The 14,096-nt window shown below is 48.3% G+C and overlaps 8 protein-coding genes across 9 annotated transcripts; 1 reads left to right on the top strand and 7 right to left on the bottom strand.

Annotated features, from left to right (window-relative positions):
* Positions 1 to 1,065: 1,065 nt before the first annotated feature.
* Positions 1,066 to 2,585, bottom strand: K444DRAFT_368113 (uncharacterized protein). Its single transcript, XM_024872249.1, has 2 exons — positions 2,022 to 2,585; positions 1,066 to 1,846 (listed from the first exon to the last, which is right to left on the bottom strand). Exons 1-2 carry the CDS (start codon positions 2,431 to 2,433, stop codon positions 1,278 to 1,280), a joined length of 981 nt encoding a protein of 326 aa, XP_024738245.1. The 5' UTR covers positions 2,434 to 2,585; the 3' UTR covers positions 1,066 to 1,277.
* An 846-nt stretch (positions 2,586 to 3,431) lies between these two features.
* Positions 3,432 to 5,230, bottom strand: K444DRAFT_559289 (Bromodomain-containing protein). The gene is made up of 3 exons (XM_024876861.1): positions 5,130 to 5,230; positions 4,851 to 5,043; positions 3,432 to 4,798 (listed from the first exon to the last, which is right to left on the bottom strand). The coding sequence occupies exons 2-3, from the start codon at positions 4,870 to 4,872 to the stop codon at positions 3,624 to 3,626; spliced, it is 1,197 nt and encodes a 398-aa protein (XP_024738246.1). The 5' UTR covers positions 4,873 to 5,043; positions 5,130 to 5,230; the 3' UTR covers positions 3,432 to 3,623.
* A 138-nt stretch (positions 5,231 to 5,368) lies between these two features.
* K444DRAFT_368141 (uncharacterized protein) lies at positions 5,369 to 5,949 on the bottom strand. Its single transcript, XM_024872250.1, has one exon. The coding sequence runs from the start codon at positions 5,699 to 5,701 to the stop codon at positions 5,477 to 5,479; it is 225 nt and encodes a 74-aa protein (XP_024738247.1). The 5' UTR covers positions 5,702 to 5,949; the 3' UTR covers positions 5,369 to 5,476.
* A 53-nt stretch (positions 5,950 to 6,002) lies between these two features.
* On the top strand, positions 6,003 to 7,074 carry K444DRAFT_526947 (Rad1-domain-containing protein; the record flags this gene model as incomplete). Its single annotated transcript, XM_024874597.1, has 2 exons — positions 6,003 to 6,174; positions 6,224 to 7,074. 2 exons carry the CDS (start codon positions 6,003 to 6,005, stop codon positions 7,072 to 7,074), a joined length of 1,023 nt encoding a protein of 340 aa, XP_024738248.1.
* A 472-nt stretch (positions 7,075 to 7,546) lies between these two features.
* Positions 7,547 to 8,083, bottom strand: K444DRAFT_525820 (cytidine deaminase-like protein; the record flags this gene model as incomplete). Its single annotated transcript, XM_024874484.1, has 2 exons — positions 7,547 to 7,819; positions 7,874 to 8,083. 2 exons carry the CDS (start codon positions 8,081 to 8,083, stop codon positions 7,547 to 7,549), a joined length of 483 nt encoding a protein of 160 aa, XP_024738249.1.
* A 320-nt stretch (positions 8,084 to 8,403) lies between these two features.
* Positions 8,404 to 9,147, bottom strand: K444DRAFT_628391 (uncharacterized protein; the record flags this gene model as incomplete). The annotated part of the gene is made up of 1 exon (XM_024882909.1): positions 8,404 to 9,147. One exon carries the CDS (start codon positions 9,145 to 9,147, stop codon positions 8,404 to 8,406), a length of 744 nt encoding a protein of 247 aa, XP_024738250.1.
* An 842-nt stretch (positions 9,148 to 9,989) lies between these two features.
* Positions 9,990 to 10,582, bottom strand: K444DRAFT_611586 (uncharacterized protein). Its single transcript, XM_024879974.1, has 2 exons — positions 10,443 to 10,582; positions 9,990 to 10,384 (listed from the first exon to the last, which is right to left on the bottom strand). The coding sequence occupies exon 2, from the start codon at positions 10,352 to 10,354 to the stop codon at positions 10,034 to 10,036; it is 321 nt and encodes a 106-aa protein (XP_024738251.1). The 5' UTR covers positions 10,355 to 10,384; positions 10,443 to 10,582; the 3' UTR covers positions 9,990 to 10,033.
* A 1,308-nt stretch (positions 10,583 to 11,890) lies between these two features.
* Positions 11,891 to 13,803, bottom strand: K444DRAFT_559296. 2 transcript variants are annotated; one of them, XM_024876862.1, is made up of 4 exons: positions 13,244 to 13,634; positions 12,938 to 13,169; positions 12,828 to 12,881; positions 11,891 to 12,705 (listed from the first exon to the last, which is right to left on the bottom strand). In XM_024876862.1, exons 1-4 carry the CDS (start codon positions 13,476 to 13,478, stop codon positions 12,033 to 12,035), a joined length of 1,194 nt encoding a protein of 397 aa, XP_024738252.1. In that variant the 5' UTR covers positions 13,479 to 13,634; the 3' UTR covers positions 11,891 to 12,032. The 2 variants fall into 2 exon arrangements, with proteins under 2 accessions (XP_024738252.1, XP_024738253.1); XM_024876863.1 differs by having other exon boundaries at positions 12,614 to 12,881; positions 12,938 to 13,803.
* Between the last annotated feature and the right edge of the window lie 293 nt (positions 13,804 to 14,096).

Below are 14,096 nucleotides of genomic sequence, written 5' to 3' on the forward strand. Positions count from 1 at the left end.
ATGATAAGGTTGAGGTTCGTAACTTGCAATATCCGGCGCGCTAGCGACGCGTGACCACGTGCTTTGCGCCTTGGAAGGAAGGAAAGACCGGCAAGGTCACACACAGTACTTAAGCAGTTTCTGGCATCATACTTAGGAGGAAAGAGACTTCTGTGGACTCATGAATTTTTGAGTTCTAATTTTCTGGGGAATTGCAGCGCATTGTAACTTGTCTTCTCACGACCCAGCAAGTTCTCCCAGCTGATTGACAAGTACCAGACAGAAATGAAGGATCGAAAGTATTCGTTGATTGAAATTTAGGGAACTTTATTCTGAGGGTCTCTTTTTATGATCTAATACTTTCATGATAATTCAGCGCATTTTACTATTTACTCCACGTACGCCAATCAAGCCAACCTTTGTCTCACAAGAACTGCATGGCTCGAGACTCGATCCAACAGTCGTTTAATATTGTTGAGAACCAGTGCAAAGTCATAAAGACAGCTCCGCCACCATCTCAGAATGAGCCCTGTATATCGAGATAGATCCCTTCAAAAATGAGGTACATTTCGGGGCCTTTGTCTTGGCCTTCGGGGAACCCTGGCGCCCTCCGCAAGGTCCCGGATGGAACACTTCCATTCATCTATTCCCTAGAAGACATCCGCGCTTCCAATGTTGTAGCCACCCAGAATTCCAATATCTTTTACACCCACCGGCAATCGTCACCATCTGAACTCCGCCACTCTAACCGTCTCATCCGTGCCTCGGACGTAGTGAAACCTGGACCATCGTTGCTCCGGATGAACAATCTCATCAAGCTGCCTCACTCTCGCTCTTGCTGGTATGTAGTCCATCTCAACACCTTCCTCCTCTAGCTCCATTGATTTTGTAGCCAATGCAGCGTAGTATTGCTCGTCATGATAGCCCTCCCTTGTCCTGAACATATGCATAAGTGATATAGCCTCACGCCGAATCGTCCGCTCTCTGCAAAACCTCGCGACTGTGAAAAGAACAGAGTTGACGATCAAGTCAAATGAATATTGCCAAGCAGGATTTTGTACTTTTCTATAAAGAATTACGTCTCTCTCAAGATCAAGTACTTCCTGGAAAACAGAGGTGAGGTGGTCGCAGGAGCAGTTGTCCGTGTCGAGGCTCACCGCAATGGTAATGTCGAAGGCTCTGGTCAAGGCAACTAGATCGGTCAGTAATAACTTAATACGGATTAATTCGAAAGATCTGTGATCTCGTCTCCGCAGAGATCGTAAGACTATTAGAATGAAAAAGATATTTCTTCCCCACTACTTACTAAGTGATTTTGCTGCAGCTTGTTCGCGCTTGTCGGTCGACAACATAATTCTCTCATAAAGACCAGAAAAGGCGGAGCGCCACCGAGAGAGCTCCAACGAACACTGCCCTTGCTGGACCGCGAACGCGTATGGATCTGCTACTTGAGGCTCGGGAGACTGGTCTTTCCCGGGTGAAATTGACAAAGCAGACACCCCTTCTTCGAGAATTTGAAAGTTCGAGTTTGTAGAAATTCGGCCATCTCCGGCAAGTTCAGCAACTTCACGAATAGAGTGAATAATTCTCCTGAACATGAGCATGGCGTAACGATGAGCGTCCCTCATAGTTTCAAATTTATGGGGCATGTGTGCCATCGTTTCATCGCCTTCATGTCGAAGCCTAGCATGCTCTGACGCCGGTCTTGGATCAAGGTATGCTGAGACCTGACAATTGAAAAAGTTGGCAGCCTGGATGATGTCGTCTTCAATCAAATGACTTGCTGGGGATGCGATTCCAATCTCGAGGGGGTTCTTGTAGGGGTGTTGGACGAGCCACTGCTCAAGGAGTCTCTGCCCGCTGATGGCTGCTCAAAACATTAGTACTACAAATCCTGACAGGTGTGAAGGGCCTGAAAGCTACTGGGCTGTCACCACTTCCTAAGACAAAAAGCCAGAGAAATCATGACGGTCCCTTAGAACGTTCTCAGGCTCTCTGATCTTACAAGAAATATACCAATTTGACACGAGAATAAAACGTACCATGGGCGTGAGCAGAAGCCGTGTTCCCCACAAGACTTTCAAAACAACACACCAAAATACAGCCTATTAGGGCCTTCCTGCTGTCTCCGGCCTTTTCCAGGGCATTCCTCATCTCTTGAAGCGCTTTTTGATATTGCTTGTACGCAAACTCGGTCTGCTGGGCGACGATGGCACGATGAGATGTATCTGTATCGGTATTGTGTAAAAGCTTCTTCGAGGTGCTCATAGCGGCCAAGGCCGTAACCACCTTCTGCGTAAACGGCTCCTCGACACAGGCCTGTAAAATGAGGCGATGCCAGAATGAGCTGTCGAACCAGCCTTCGAGCTCTGCTGCTGTTTCGTTCTGAAAAGTCCTGAAGTAGCGTTCTTCGGTCTCATCTGCGAACTTTAGTGGCGAGGAAGGGACAACCATCAGTTTGGGCCGCGCGTAAGGCCCGGCCAGGACTTGGGAATAGTTCGGTCTTTCTACTATTGCTGTTGAGGGTATGACCAAAATTTTCGGGTTTACGTTCTTTTTCGGAGGAGGCGGATAGCCATCGCACTTGATACCGAATTGGATGCACCGTAGGCAATTTGCTGTTTAGCAGTGAAGTCAGCAATTTACGTGATAAAGATTGTTCAGGTGGGGATGCTGCTGCTGCTGCCGCCTCGTGGAATGCTCATGGCAGATCACATAAAGAGTCATGGGGTCTCGTTTCCACTACCTACGTCGATTTTCATCGCATTTGACCCGTCGCTTCCTTCATTGTTCAAGTTGGTTAGCAAGCTGGAGTCTCCTTCCCCTTCTCCTGCCTGGCTTCATACTTGCAACAGAAACAGCCCGTCCTCGTCTTCTTGGTGCCACGCCGTGTGTGAACCTTCCTGAATAATTCTTGCCCGAGACCGAACCCTATCTGCGGTTTGCTGGCCATAGTAGCCATCCTCGAGGTCTGGCGCAAAATGTCGTGGGGCGAGAGGAGCGTGTCGTGAAGTGGACGTTGTCTATTTATGATAACGCGGCTATGATCTACTCGGTAGGATAAAAATGTCGGAGCCTTGTTCTTACTGCAGATAATGCTCCGTTATCTGATTGTGATTGGAGCCCTCGTAAAAGTATCCATGTTTTTATCCCCACCAAAAACGCCCGTGGTAACGTCGGGGAAAGCCAACTTGACGAAGGCGGCTAGATTACTGAGAACTTGAATTGAGTTCGAACCTGGTAAAGCTTCTCTGGTAAAGGTTGTAAAACGCTGTTAGGAGTTGTGAACGATAGCAGCTGTGGGTGAAGTTCTACTGAAGCATCTAATGTATCCTGGCCACGGCGTCTGCCCAGTAAGCGAGAGCTCGGCAATCCCGAGATCATTTCAGGGGTGTCACGTGTTTCGGGGTGTGCTTAATTACCATGGTCCCAACATTCTTAGTTAACGTTTTCACAGGAAAGCAGTTGAGAGTCTTGCGAAGGGCATTTACATTCAGAGGATTAAACGCCTACCGCTCACCGCCATGCCAGACTAACCCTCCAACGCCACGTGAATTCCACCCAACCAAAGATGTTCCCGGCCAAACGCCATTCCCATATAAGCCGAAAACTCTAAATCGCCATCATCTCCCTCTACCGTCCTTCTAAGATTCCAAATGTGACCATTCGGGGATGGTCTTGATCTGCTGCCACATGTACTTCTCCAACTTGTTGGCACACTTGGCATACGGTGTAGTATCATTATTGTACTTTCTGCAGTTGTCGAAGATCAGCTTCGCATCCCTGATGAAGTCTTCAGGTGTTGCGTAATTGTCGGCTTCTAGCTTGACCTCCATGGTGGACAGATCCATGGGTTCCTTGATCACTTCGTAGTAGTCGGCCACATCGTCCTTGTTAACGGGCGTCAAGAAGGGCCAGGAGGATTGGTGATTTTGCATATCGTTTAAGAGGTGTAGAAGTTGGCTGTAGTTAGGGCCATGACGAGGCTGTCTAGCCAGCTCGTCCATATCACGGGACCAGCCAGATGCTCGAATAGCTGGAATAGACATCGGATCGATCTTGCAGATGCCATTCTTCCACTCCCTTGGTGGTTGGTGGACTTGGTGACTCTTGCTGAAAGCCCGAATCTTGGCGTGTACGGCTTCCTTCTGCTTGAGTAACATGCGGCCCATCTCAAGATACCTCACTCGTGGGAGCATCGAACATTGCATTATTGTTCCGCCCTCATAATCCTTAATATAGCCCATCCAAACTGGTTTGTCGAGAGTGATATCCTTGGTGAAGCCTTGTTTCTTGAAGTACCCGATGGCATAGTTGTCAGCATAGGTAAGGAAATGCATAACGTCGGAAGTTGCTTTGACATAATCTTTCAAGTGGGACATGAGATGTGCTCCATAGCCCTTGACCTGCTGGTCAGAGGAAATGGCACAGAAGACGATCTCAGCGAACTTGCGACCTTTGAAGGGGCGGTATGTGATTCCTCCAACGACCTCAAGGGGCTTTTTGACAATAGCCATTGACAAATGTGTGCGATCGTACACCAGGCGGGCTATATAGTCCTTGGGCATCTTGGGAAGCTGCTTCTGAAAGATACATTTGAGCCCTGTAAGGATAATAAGACTCTCTCGTTGGTTGTCATTGTTGACCACGCGGAATTCGATCTCGCCATTTCGTTCCTCGATAACTGCGGGCTTCTCAGGGAAAGGAATTGCTGGAGCCTTGCTTATCTTCGGCGTTGGCTCTGGCGAGTCGCTGCTTGTCTTGATTCTCTTTCTGTCGGAGGGGGTGTTTGGTTCTTCCGTCGCCTTTCGCTTGGAAGCTGGACAAGATTTAGCAGGGCGGGGTAATACTAAAGCGGGTCGTGAACTCACAGTTCTCTTTTATAGGGCCCATTCTGGTGGGCGTGCTGGGTGTCCGCGTGGCGAAGTCGCTGCTCGATGCTATCGTGTTCTCCTCTTCAATCCCTTCGCTCGACTGACCAGAGGCGTCGCTGCTGTACTTGCGGGTACGACGTGTTGGGCTTAGATCGCTCCAATACCTCCCAGGACTCTCGAATCTTAGCTTCTTGGGAGCGGCCATGTTAGCTGACACGGAACAAGAATGTGACGTATAACGATAGGTGACTGTCATAATGTTGATTGAAGACTTACCAGCTAACCTCTAGATGCAACGCAGGACCAGAGTCGTGCCTGCCCCTCTGGACGTTGTGAACTTGCGTCGTGGTTTAATTAGGTTGTGAGTGATGTCTGAAAGATGGGGTAAGGGCAAGTGCCGCTTCAGGCGACGTTGTCAGCCTCACCAAGAAATATCGGAGCTCTTTTCGCCGACGCTACTCCATTTTTAGACCCCTGTCAAAGAGAAGGCCAGCGAGGCCAAATCCGCGTGCACCTTCAAAACTCACAATCTCAAAGCTCGACTATTGCACCTTCCAACACAACCTCCATTTTCCTCCACGCAGTAATTGAACCCATTCGAAGCTTATGGAGTCACCATTGCATCAGGTCTGGGAGAGTGCCGTTGGCAATCCCTTCGTACCAACTGTTGGAAAAGGCAGCCACTTCTTCCTGGGCTTCACGTTATTAACGATTGGACTTCTGCTCAGTGGCCTTTTCGGCCTCAGTACGTCCTCCCTATTTTCATTGATGGAGCCATAGCTGATTACCGTGATAGACCGGTCCATCGCCAACATCGGAGCTCTTGGAATACCTGCTTCGTTAGCCATTGCGTAAGATGAAGCATGCTGCTATTCTCCCGCTTTCACTGATATTCTGCAGGTTCGGTGCGGTCTACATGATCTGTGCAGTCGGCGTTTATGTATAAGATCTCGATTCCCCACGAATTTCTTTCCACCGCATAAAATTGTACACTAGTAGGAGCATATAAAAGCAAGGCGTTCAGATTCTCCCACTGTTGGAAGAATCATTCAAGCTCCATATCAAGACGAACAAGCACAAGACCAAGTGATTTTACCTGCCGCAGAAATTCTCCTCTCCTTTCGATCGTCCCTGTCACCTACTTCTACAATGTCTACAATCGGCGAGCTGGACCATGGTGCACCTATCTTCAAAGCTGTGTCGAGTTCCGCCAGACAGCTATTCCAACTTCTTAACTGCATACGTTTTGCACCAAAGGCTCAGGTGCAGATCAGCAATGAAGGACTTCGGTTCGCGGTAGAGGAATCGAGAGTGATGCAAGGTATGTTTGCTGGGCAAACAAGTTATGGCTCAAATAGTAATGTGCTCAGGGATTGTCTTTCTCGATAAAGCACTCTTCACCACCTTCAATTGTACTCTTCCAGGACCGGAGCCTTCTGGCGATGACCCTGATTCTGCCACGGCCGACCTTCCAAACTTCTCTATCTCTCTCTCCGCTCTCCTCGAGACTCTTCAAATCTTTGGTGCAGCAGATATTGCCACTACTCGATTCTCAAAGCCCGATAGTGATGCTTACGGGAGCAACATCCGTCCCGGCCGTCCAAACGCTTTCAGCAACCAAGCTCTTGGCATGGCAGGAGTGTGTCGACTGTCCTACGCCGGCATCGGATCACCCTTCAGTATCATTCTTGAAGAATCGGGGGTGACGACGACATGCAACCTCAACACATATGAACCAGAAGGTGCGGAGGAGATCCCATTTCAACGAGATGCTATGCAAGTGAAGATCATTATGCAAGCACGTTGGCTTTTCGATGCCGTCTCTGAACTTTCGTCGACATCGCCCAGTCGGTTGGATATCACAGCTCATACAGGCGCTCCGTATCTAAGCCTCTCCGCTGCTGGGCCACTTGGCAGTGCTAGTGTTGAATTCGCCAAAGGCAGAGACCTGTTGGAGACCTTTACCGTGGCTGAAAAGTGGACGCAGAGCTACAAATTTGAGATGATCAAGGCAGCTGCAGAAGCTATGAGGTTGGCGAGCAAGGTCAGCGTCAGGGGTGATGAACAAGGTGTTTTGAGCTTGCAGTTTATGGTTGAGGTTGAGGGGGGTGGGATTAGCTTCGTTGATTTCAGATTTGTTCCCTTTATCCGCGACGAGGATGAGGAAGATGAGGGTAGCAGCCAGGAGGAAGAAGAGGATTACGAGGATGAAGACGCTTGAAACAAATATCTGACCTCGCCCAGTATTTTTCCTTCCAATTATAGCTGCTATGCTTCAAAGAGCTTCCTATGCCCAATTTCACAATCCAGCAGGTAATTTGCTCTCACAGTATTTGCATATTACACCAAGGGAGTTGAGATCGCTATACAGTCTTTGGTTCTTCCCTCACAGTCTAGACTAAGTCTTAGTGGCGTTGCAGATCTGATAAATGCAGTTCCACAAACAATCATCCCTCTTATGCTCTTTTGAAAAAAGGTCCAGCCAATTGCCTAGGAAGTTTTGGATAGCTGTAACGTTCCGGATTCTTGGAGACAAGAAGAGTATACAGAGTGTACTTTAAGGAGTCTAGACGAATTAGTTGAGGGGGGGGCGAAATCACTCACAGCAGCTACCCGAACGCAAAGTCAAATATCATCCGAAAAGAGGGAAGAAGAGGCAAACGAAAAGTATCATAGAAATCAAATTCAAGAGCTCATGGTTCTTTCCCACTTTCCAGATGTGGATACGCCTTCGTTCTGAAACCCGAAACATACCCAAACGGCAGCAACTCATCCACAGTTGCAGTCCTCAACCCCTCACTATCCTTAATGATCACCTTTATATCAGGGTAGTAATCAAACATGAGCTGGCGGCAGCGCCCACAGGGGGTGATTACGCCTCGCTGGTCGTTTGCCACGGCCACGACGTGTGTCAGCTTTGCTCCATCTCCAATTCCTGGGCTTGAAGCAGATGCCACTCCTGCCGCCTAGCTCAAGGTTAGTGTAGTTTGAGGAGAAATATTGAGTTTGGGGGTGTATACTGATGCGTTTGCAAATGCGACGTTCTCTGCACAGGGGCCTCCTGAGAAATGGAAGACGTTGATTCCGGTGAAGACTCGCCCGTCAGAGCAGAGAGTCACGCACCCCACAGTATGATCTGTTATTCTTCGCTCGGCTGTGCCTCTGGGAACGGCATCGATGACTGCGTTTGCAGCATCTATGAGCGAGTTTTCGGCTGGAGTGAGTGGCATCTTGAGGGGATTTGCGGCCAACAGCGTGCAGGTCACGGAATCAAATGTTCCAATTTATACAGGCATTTTGAATCCGAAGAGTCGTGATTCATTTCTTATTTAGACAGTGTGCTAGCATGAATTTAGGCAGCATCCTGAGTCATCACCGCACTGTCCCCACTTTCCGCCCGTCACATTGAAAATCGAGCCTTCCTTTTGCAGAACTTGCACAAGTCAGTACATTGTACTGTACAGAGAGGCTCCAGAAGAAATGTAGACAGCTCACAGTTTGATATCACAGTCCTCCGCCAATGTTCCTCCATCCTCACGTACAACCACCCCTAGCTGTGCTTCTGGCGCTTGTGTGGTGGTTCCTCCTCATTATCGGACCATATTGCGTCGTTGTCTTTCTCGGCGAAGTAGATTGGGTTGTCCGGATTCCAGTCAGCTTCTTCTTCTTCGTCTTCCTCTTCGGTCAATGGTCGTGGCGTGCTCGTCGGTGTAGTTGCAAGAGTCGTCAAAGTCAAAGCTGGGTTTGTGGTTGGTGTAGAATCAGACTGTATTGGTCGAGTAGATGGGCTTGGTAATGGTGCCGAGGTGTCCCTAAAGACCAGCTTCTCCAAGTGGTAGTTTTCGACGATCTGGGGACATGTATAGATGAGGGAACCCGTAGCTGTATCGAGCTCAAGTTTCGGTCGGAACGGGAACGGAGGGTTCTTGAGCCATTTCGCGAGTTGAGGATCGTTCTCGAGCTCTTTTTTCACTTGCTTGAGGACGAGTATCTGAGATTTGATGCAAGCAGCGAGGCGCTGGTATGGAGTGGCTGTTTCTTGTTGGAGCTCATGAACTGCCTTCTTTTGTGGTTGTGCTCTTGGTGAGGGTCTCCAGGTAAGGGGGATATGTCTCTTTGGTAGTCGTTGTGGTCTTGATGATCCTCTCCAGAATTTGTCCTGATGTTTGAAGCTCAGGATGCGTGCAGCCAATTCTCCGCCAAGTGCAGGGGTTTGACTTGGAAGACAGTTCTTCCAGATCTCGTCGCGCAGCTCCCAGGGGAGCGTGGGGAAGCCTGGGAAGGTGGTAGCCATAGTTCGTGGTTGATGTACCGAACGTACGTAGGGGAATGTACCGTGGGTTTGTGTAGCGTGCGTAGTAGCAAAGTACGAGATGTGTTCGGGGCAATGAGGCGCACTAGCGAGCGTCGTTGCAAGCGCAAAGTATAAAAGGCGTCAGGAATAATGCTCAGAATTTCATCGTGATTGTTCCACTTATGCTGGGAACAATCACGTTTATGTGCGAGCGCGGTTGGGATCTGGACTGTGTTGCACTGGGACCGAGCTAAGGTTAACTCGGAAGTTGAACCAGACGCCAGCAACTTCACCAAAGAATAAGTTATTCAAAGGAATTCTCATAGTTCGAACTATCACGAGAACATTCACAATTTTGCAGTTCTGTTACGTTACAGCAGGAGTGGTATGCAACTAGGACATGGCAGCTAAGCTAAAACAGAGAACAAAGCTTCAAAGGAGATTTGCCCATATCTAGAACTTGACATCACAAACTATATATAACACAGGCAAGTGGTACATTTCACGCTCTCTTAATGAATAAGAATGAATTTTCAAATCTCCAGCTGACATCTTTCAAGTGAAATTTAAGCATATCCTGTGAAGCTGGAGTGCCATGACACGTTATACCACATCGAAAGCAGGAGCCAGGAGTCTAATAATCTAGGGACGGCCCGTCCCGCCGCACGGTCCACCTTCCCGACCCTGTTTTCATCGTTTCTTCTGACTTTCTTTAGAGTTTCCCGCTCTCAGATATTGATCTGCTACTTTGAAGCTTGGGAAGCAAGGACTCGGACGTCCCTTTAGATTGTTTGAGCTTGCATCAATCACAATTAACGGGAAGGTGGAATGAGGTCAAGATCAAGCACGCCCTTCAAAACAAAATTGATTACTGTTGGTGTCCAAATCAACCGCGACTATCCGTACGCAACCCAAGTAGCGAATTTCTCGCCACTTCTATCACCCCAAATGGCTTCTTAGACCCTTCACTGTCATGCGTAACACCCCCATTTTGGACCCCCTGTTCTGTCTCGCTCTTCATTGACCTCCCCTCGGATCCCCCGTGAAAAGTCTCAATGCTTTCTATTCTATCAAACCCCGAGTTTCGAGCACTCTGCTCAAGCCGCCCTAATAATATTGAGTGTGGAGAGAAAGTGGTGGGGGATAATGGATCTTCTTGTGGTTCATCGGCTTCGAAGTTGAAGAACATGCGACAACAGGCGCACATGATGCTATGAGGATGCTGTAACTTTCGATCCTGGAGGAAGGAGTTATCGGTCAGTTGTGTTGTGTATAATGGGTTTAGTGCGACTTACTTGATCCAGAGAGTGAAGGGGGCAAGTGCCCCTAGAAAAGAATTAATTTGTGATCTTTTGATTTGACAACGGACCTACAAGTAACGTCTATGGTTCTGGGCATTGTGCCCATCATTACCGTCTTAATGATTGAAGCAGCTCCTGATCTGTAATTCCAGACCGTCATCAATAGTTATTCTCTTTGTAATCTTGTGAAGAATAAACATACAATACGAGAGGGCCGCCCAAAGTTGTAGTCTGCCACAGCCTTCTCTTTATGAACGTAGGATTCATGTCTCGAAATTGATCTTGAATAGGACATGGTTTACGTTTCATCGCCATGATTGAGTATTGCCAGATCTCGTAGGTTTCAATATATGCAATGGCGAAGTCGGCAAACGCATTGAAGGCTGTGAATTATTAGCTGCAGCAGATTCTCCGTCCAGAGATACTTGCCTCCCGATAAATATCCAACACCCGAAGTTGCCACAATGAAAGGCTGACAAATGGTCGAGCCGTCTTCTGGTGGCCCTTCCCAAGCATAATGGGGATATAACAACCGATTTGAAGGTCGGTAAGGGTTGGGACCGCATTCAAGAACTATTTCGAGCATCATAGTGACGTTTATGAGGAGATGAAGAATCATGCTGCCCATGAGGAAGAATCGGACTTTGTCATTCCATCTCCCATAGATCTTGTAGAGGAACCACATCATACCAGTTCGCGAGAGAGTGGTTGATGCAATGACTATCATTGATCAGAGAGGTATTCAAGTTCAAGTAGAGAACCTACTCAATATTTGGGGAGCCACCTGCCACTTAAGAGCTTCGGAGAACTGTGGACGGCTAAGGAAATAAAATGCCTCCCAAAACCAGCATTATAGGATTTCTGCAGGCATGCCATGTGAGCAACGTCGAGAACCTAGAGTGTATTCTTAGCATCCACCAGATTCAGGGACGGAGTGGACAAACCCATGCAGCAGCGAAGAGACAGTCTTCAAAACCCCAAATTCGATCAGTCGCTTTAACTTTGGGAAAATGAAGTGATACCCAACCCTTGGCGGAATATCGGAAGATAAGACATAGTCCGGTGATGGCTGTACATATCCAGCAAGCAAGGACGATCCCGGTTGCTGTGAGGTTTAGAAGTTAGATAGTCCCATTTTCGCTAGGTCAGTGTGAGCAAATTTGTAAGAAACTTACCACGGTCAACGTCTGCTCCTATCGGAACAGGAATATCCATCTTTAGTCAGAAAGAATAGTTTAATCTGGTTCAAGTTTGTCATGTGACCGTGCTCTTTCAAATCGAAAATCTCGTTCCGTCCCCAAATTAGATCTCTCAAGGACGCTCTCTCCTACCGTTTCGTTACATCAATACACATTCAAGATTTACCCCCTTCAAATGCCTAGGAAGTTCTAGAATTCTAGAGTCCTTCCCCTCTGAGTTCGGAGAAATGTCAAACTGTGACTGGATATTGGGAATCGGTGGCCATGTTCTTATCTAGCGAGTCTGATTTTCACATATACAACCAACTTCAAGGTGACATGAATACTCTTCCTCTAAATCCATAGTTAGGCAGAATTGTAAGTGTATCTCCCAAAGAATCTCCAATCACTTTGAATCTTCCCCTTCATATCGATCATCAAGACTCACTCCCCAATAAGTATCATCACTAGCATAGAATTCCCTCCCCGCAAACTGCAAAGTAGCAGCCCCAACATCAAACAGCGTAACTACATTCTTCTGAAATGTATCCCCCAGAATAAACACATCCTCCGTATTGCTTGACCCACCATCCATCCACCCACTTATACAGATCCCATCCCCAGCATCAAGAATCATGTCCAGCGGATTAATCGCGAAGAGCGTGCCTGCGATATCGATGCTAACAGCAGGAGCCTTGGCCGTGCAGGATACAATGTACACGCCGTCAGCGGAAGAATAGGTTGCGGCTGGGGAGAAAGCTTTGTTGATTGCGTTGGCGACGGACGCGGGGACGTAGTTTAGAGTCGTGCCTGAGTCAACGATATATTCTACTGCTGAGCCGCCGGAGTTTGAGATGGCGACACCGTTGAGCTCCATGGAGACGATGTTGATAGTGTAGAAGTCGTAGCTGTCAGGATAGCCTTCAATCGTGGTAGTGATAATAGGCGTGGAAGTGAAGTTCTGCGTGAATGCAATATCTGGAACACCACCGAAAGCGAGGTAGCCGGAAGGTCCTGAGGTTTGTCGTTCGATGAGGAGGGAGAAGTATTCATTGGCGATGAGACCTTTGGAGTACATCCTAGGGAACGGAGGAGTCAGCAACTGCCCAATACAAAATGTTCCAAGGGAACTGCGGACACTGTCTCGGAGAAAATCATGAGATGGTTAGAAGTAGAAAGGGGCTTCTCCCCAAAAACCCACATGGTGAAAATTGGATTGTAGACTTCTTGAGTACTTCCCTTGTACGCGCTCGTCCTGAGACAACGTCAGTTTCAATATTGCCTGAGGCTTGGTTGAGAAAGAACACTGACAGAGCTGGGTACGCAAGACCCATGAGACCAGAGGTTGTGCCATCACCCTCCCAGGCGGCAGCAGTCACGAGAGCTACCTCTTGATCGACTGTAATCCCCGCGACAGTGACTTCCTCGGTTCCCGTGATTCCAGTAAGATACTCGCCATCCCCATATTCAATGGAGAAGGTTTCACCAGAAATCGCCGCGAAGGTGCTTGATTTGGTATAATATGGACCGAAGTCGCAGTAAGCTGGGTACGGAGAATCAGCGATTGCTGAGTGATGGTGGTTGTCCCAGGAGATTTGTGACGTTGGAGTTCAATACCTTCGGTTGTCGTCTTCCCCGTATCGAGATCTGTGCAAACAAAACCGGCCTCAACGACCCACGTATCACTGGACCCAGTGTCAACAATCATCTCAAAAGTCTGCGTGCCGAATTCGACTTCAGCAGCAAATTCCTCGCCGGTAAAGAGAGAAGTAAGAGTGGTTGTGCTGCCATTGGCAATGAGGAGTTTGCTGAGACGTTGACGACGTGCTGCAGAGGCACCGGTAGCTGCCATTTTGGTCAGGGGCAGGACAGCGGTGGTAGCTATGATTTTGCTTGGAGCACGCTTTGCAACTGCCTTTCTGCTGAAGATGGTGAGGCCATTGTCTCTCTTGACATAGCGAGCTTGGGATCCAGCAGCCAAGAAGCCAACGGCGGCAACTGTTGAGAGGGTAATTTTGGGGTTCTGCAAAAGAGTATATAATTGATGGAAAAAGCTAAGGTTTACAAGTGCCCAAAAATCAGAGTTTTACCCTTAGCGCCATCACGTGCAAAACAGCCCTTTCAACAGCAACTAAGGACGAGAACAACATCATGGGGTATGAAAAAGTTGGGCTTGTTGATCCGAAAAGCTTGAGCACGAGGGGAACGGGGATCTGGGGAGCCAAGACGAGGAAATATATACTTCTCGTGCATCTTGCGCGTGCCTGTCTTCCCCATCTCTTGACCCCTCTTTACCCTCTGCCTTGCAGAGCGCTCCGAGATTTCTGGGTCTGGAGTCGAGCAGCCCCACTGCAGTCACGGCATTCGAAGCAGAAGAGGAATGCGAGCAGGAGATGTATACCCAGCTGCTGTTTCAAGCTTAGGATCATCGGAGATGGAGCTCAATTGCGGGGTTAGTTCAGATAAGACT

This window comes from Hyaloscypha bicolor (genome assembly GCF_002865645.1).
Source record: "Hyaloscypha bicolor E unplaced genomic scaffold K444scaffold_56, whole genome shotgun sequence".
Classification (NCBI taxonomy): Eukaryota; Fungi; Ascomycota; class Leotiomycetes; order Helotiales; family Hyaloscyphaceae; genus Hyaloscypha; species Hyaloscypha bicolor.

What these genes read in the sequence shown, in the direction of transcription:
- K444DRAFT_368113 (XM_024872249.1), bottom strand. Translation starts at nt 2,433, where the DNA reads ATGGTTGTCCCTTCCTCGCCACTAAAGTTCGCAGATGAGACCGAAGAA. An exon ending in GGCTTCTGCTCACGCCCATG is followed by an intron (nt 1,847 to 2,021) that starts GTACGTTTTATT and finishes TGTTTTGAGCAG; the next exon opens with CCATCAGCGGGCAGAGACTC.
- K444DRAFT_559289 (XM_024876861.1), bottom strand. Translation starts at nt 4,872, where the DNA reads ATGGGCCCTATAAAAGAGAACT. An exon ending in GGGCCCTATAAAAGAGAACT is followed by an intron (nt 4,799 to 4,850) that starts GTGAGTTCACGA and finishes AATCTTGTCCAG; the next exon opens with CTTCCAAGCGAAAGGCGACG.
- K444DRAFT_368141 (XM_024872250.1), bottom strand. Translation starts at nt 5,701, where the DNA reads ATGGCTAACGAAGCAGGTATTCCAAGAGCTCCGATGTTGGCGATGGAC.
- K444DRAFT_611586 (XM_024879974.1), bottom strand. Translation starts at nt 10,354, where the DNA reads ATGTGCGCCTGTTGTCGCATGTTCTTCAACTTCGAAGCCGATGAACCA.
- K444DRAFT_559296 (XM_024876862.1), bottom strand. Translation starts at nt 13,478, where the DNA reads ATGGCAGCTACCGGTGCCTCTGCAGCACGTCGTCAACGTCTCAGCAAA. An exon ending in GGGGAAGACGACAACCGAAG is followed by an intron (nt 13,170 to 13,243) that starts GTATTGAACTCC and finishes CTCCGTACCCAG; the next exon opens with CTTACTGCGACTTCGGTCCA. An exon ending in TACAATCCAATTTTCACCAT is followed by an intron (nt 12,706 to 12,827) that starts GTGGGTTTTTGG and finishes TCCGTTCCCTAG; the next exon opens with GATGTACTCCAAAGGTCTCA.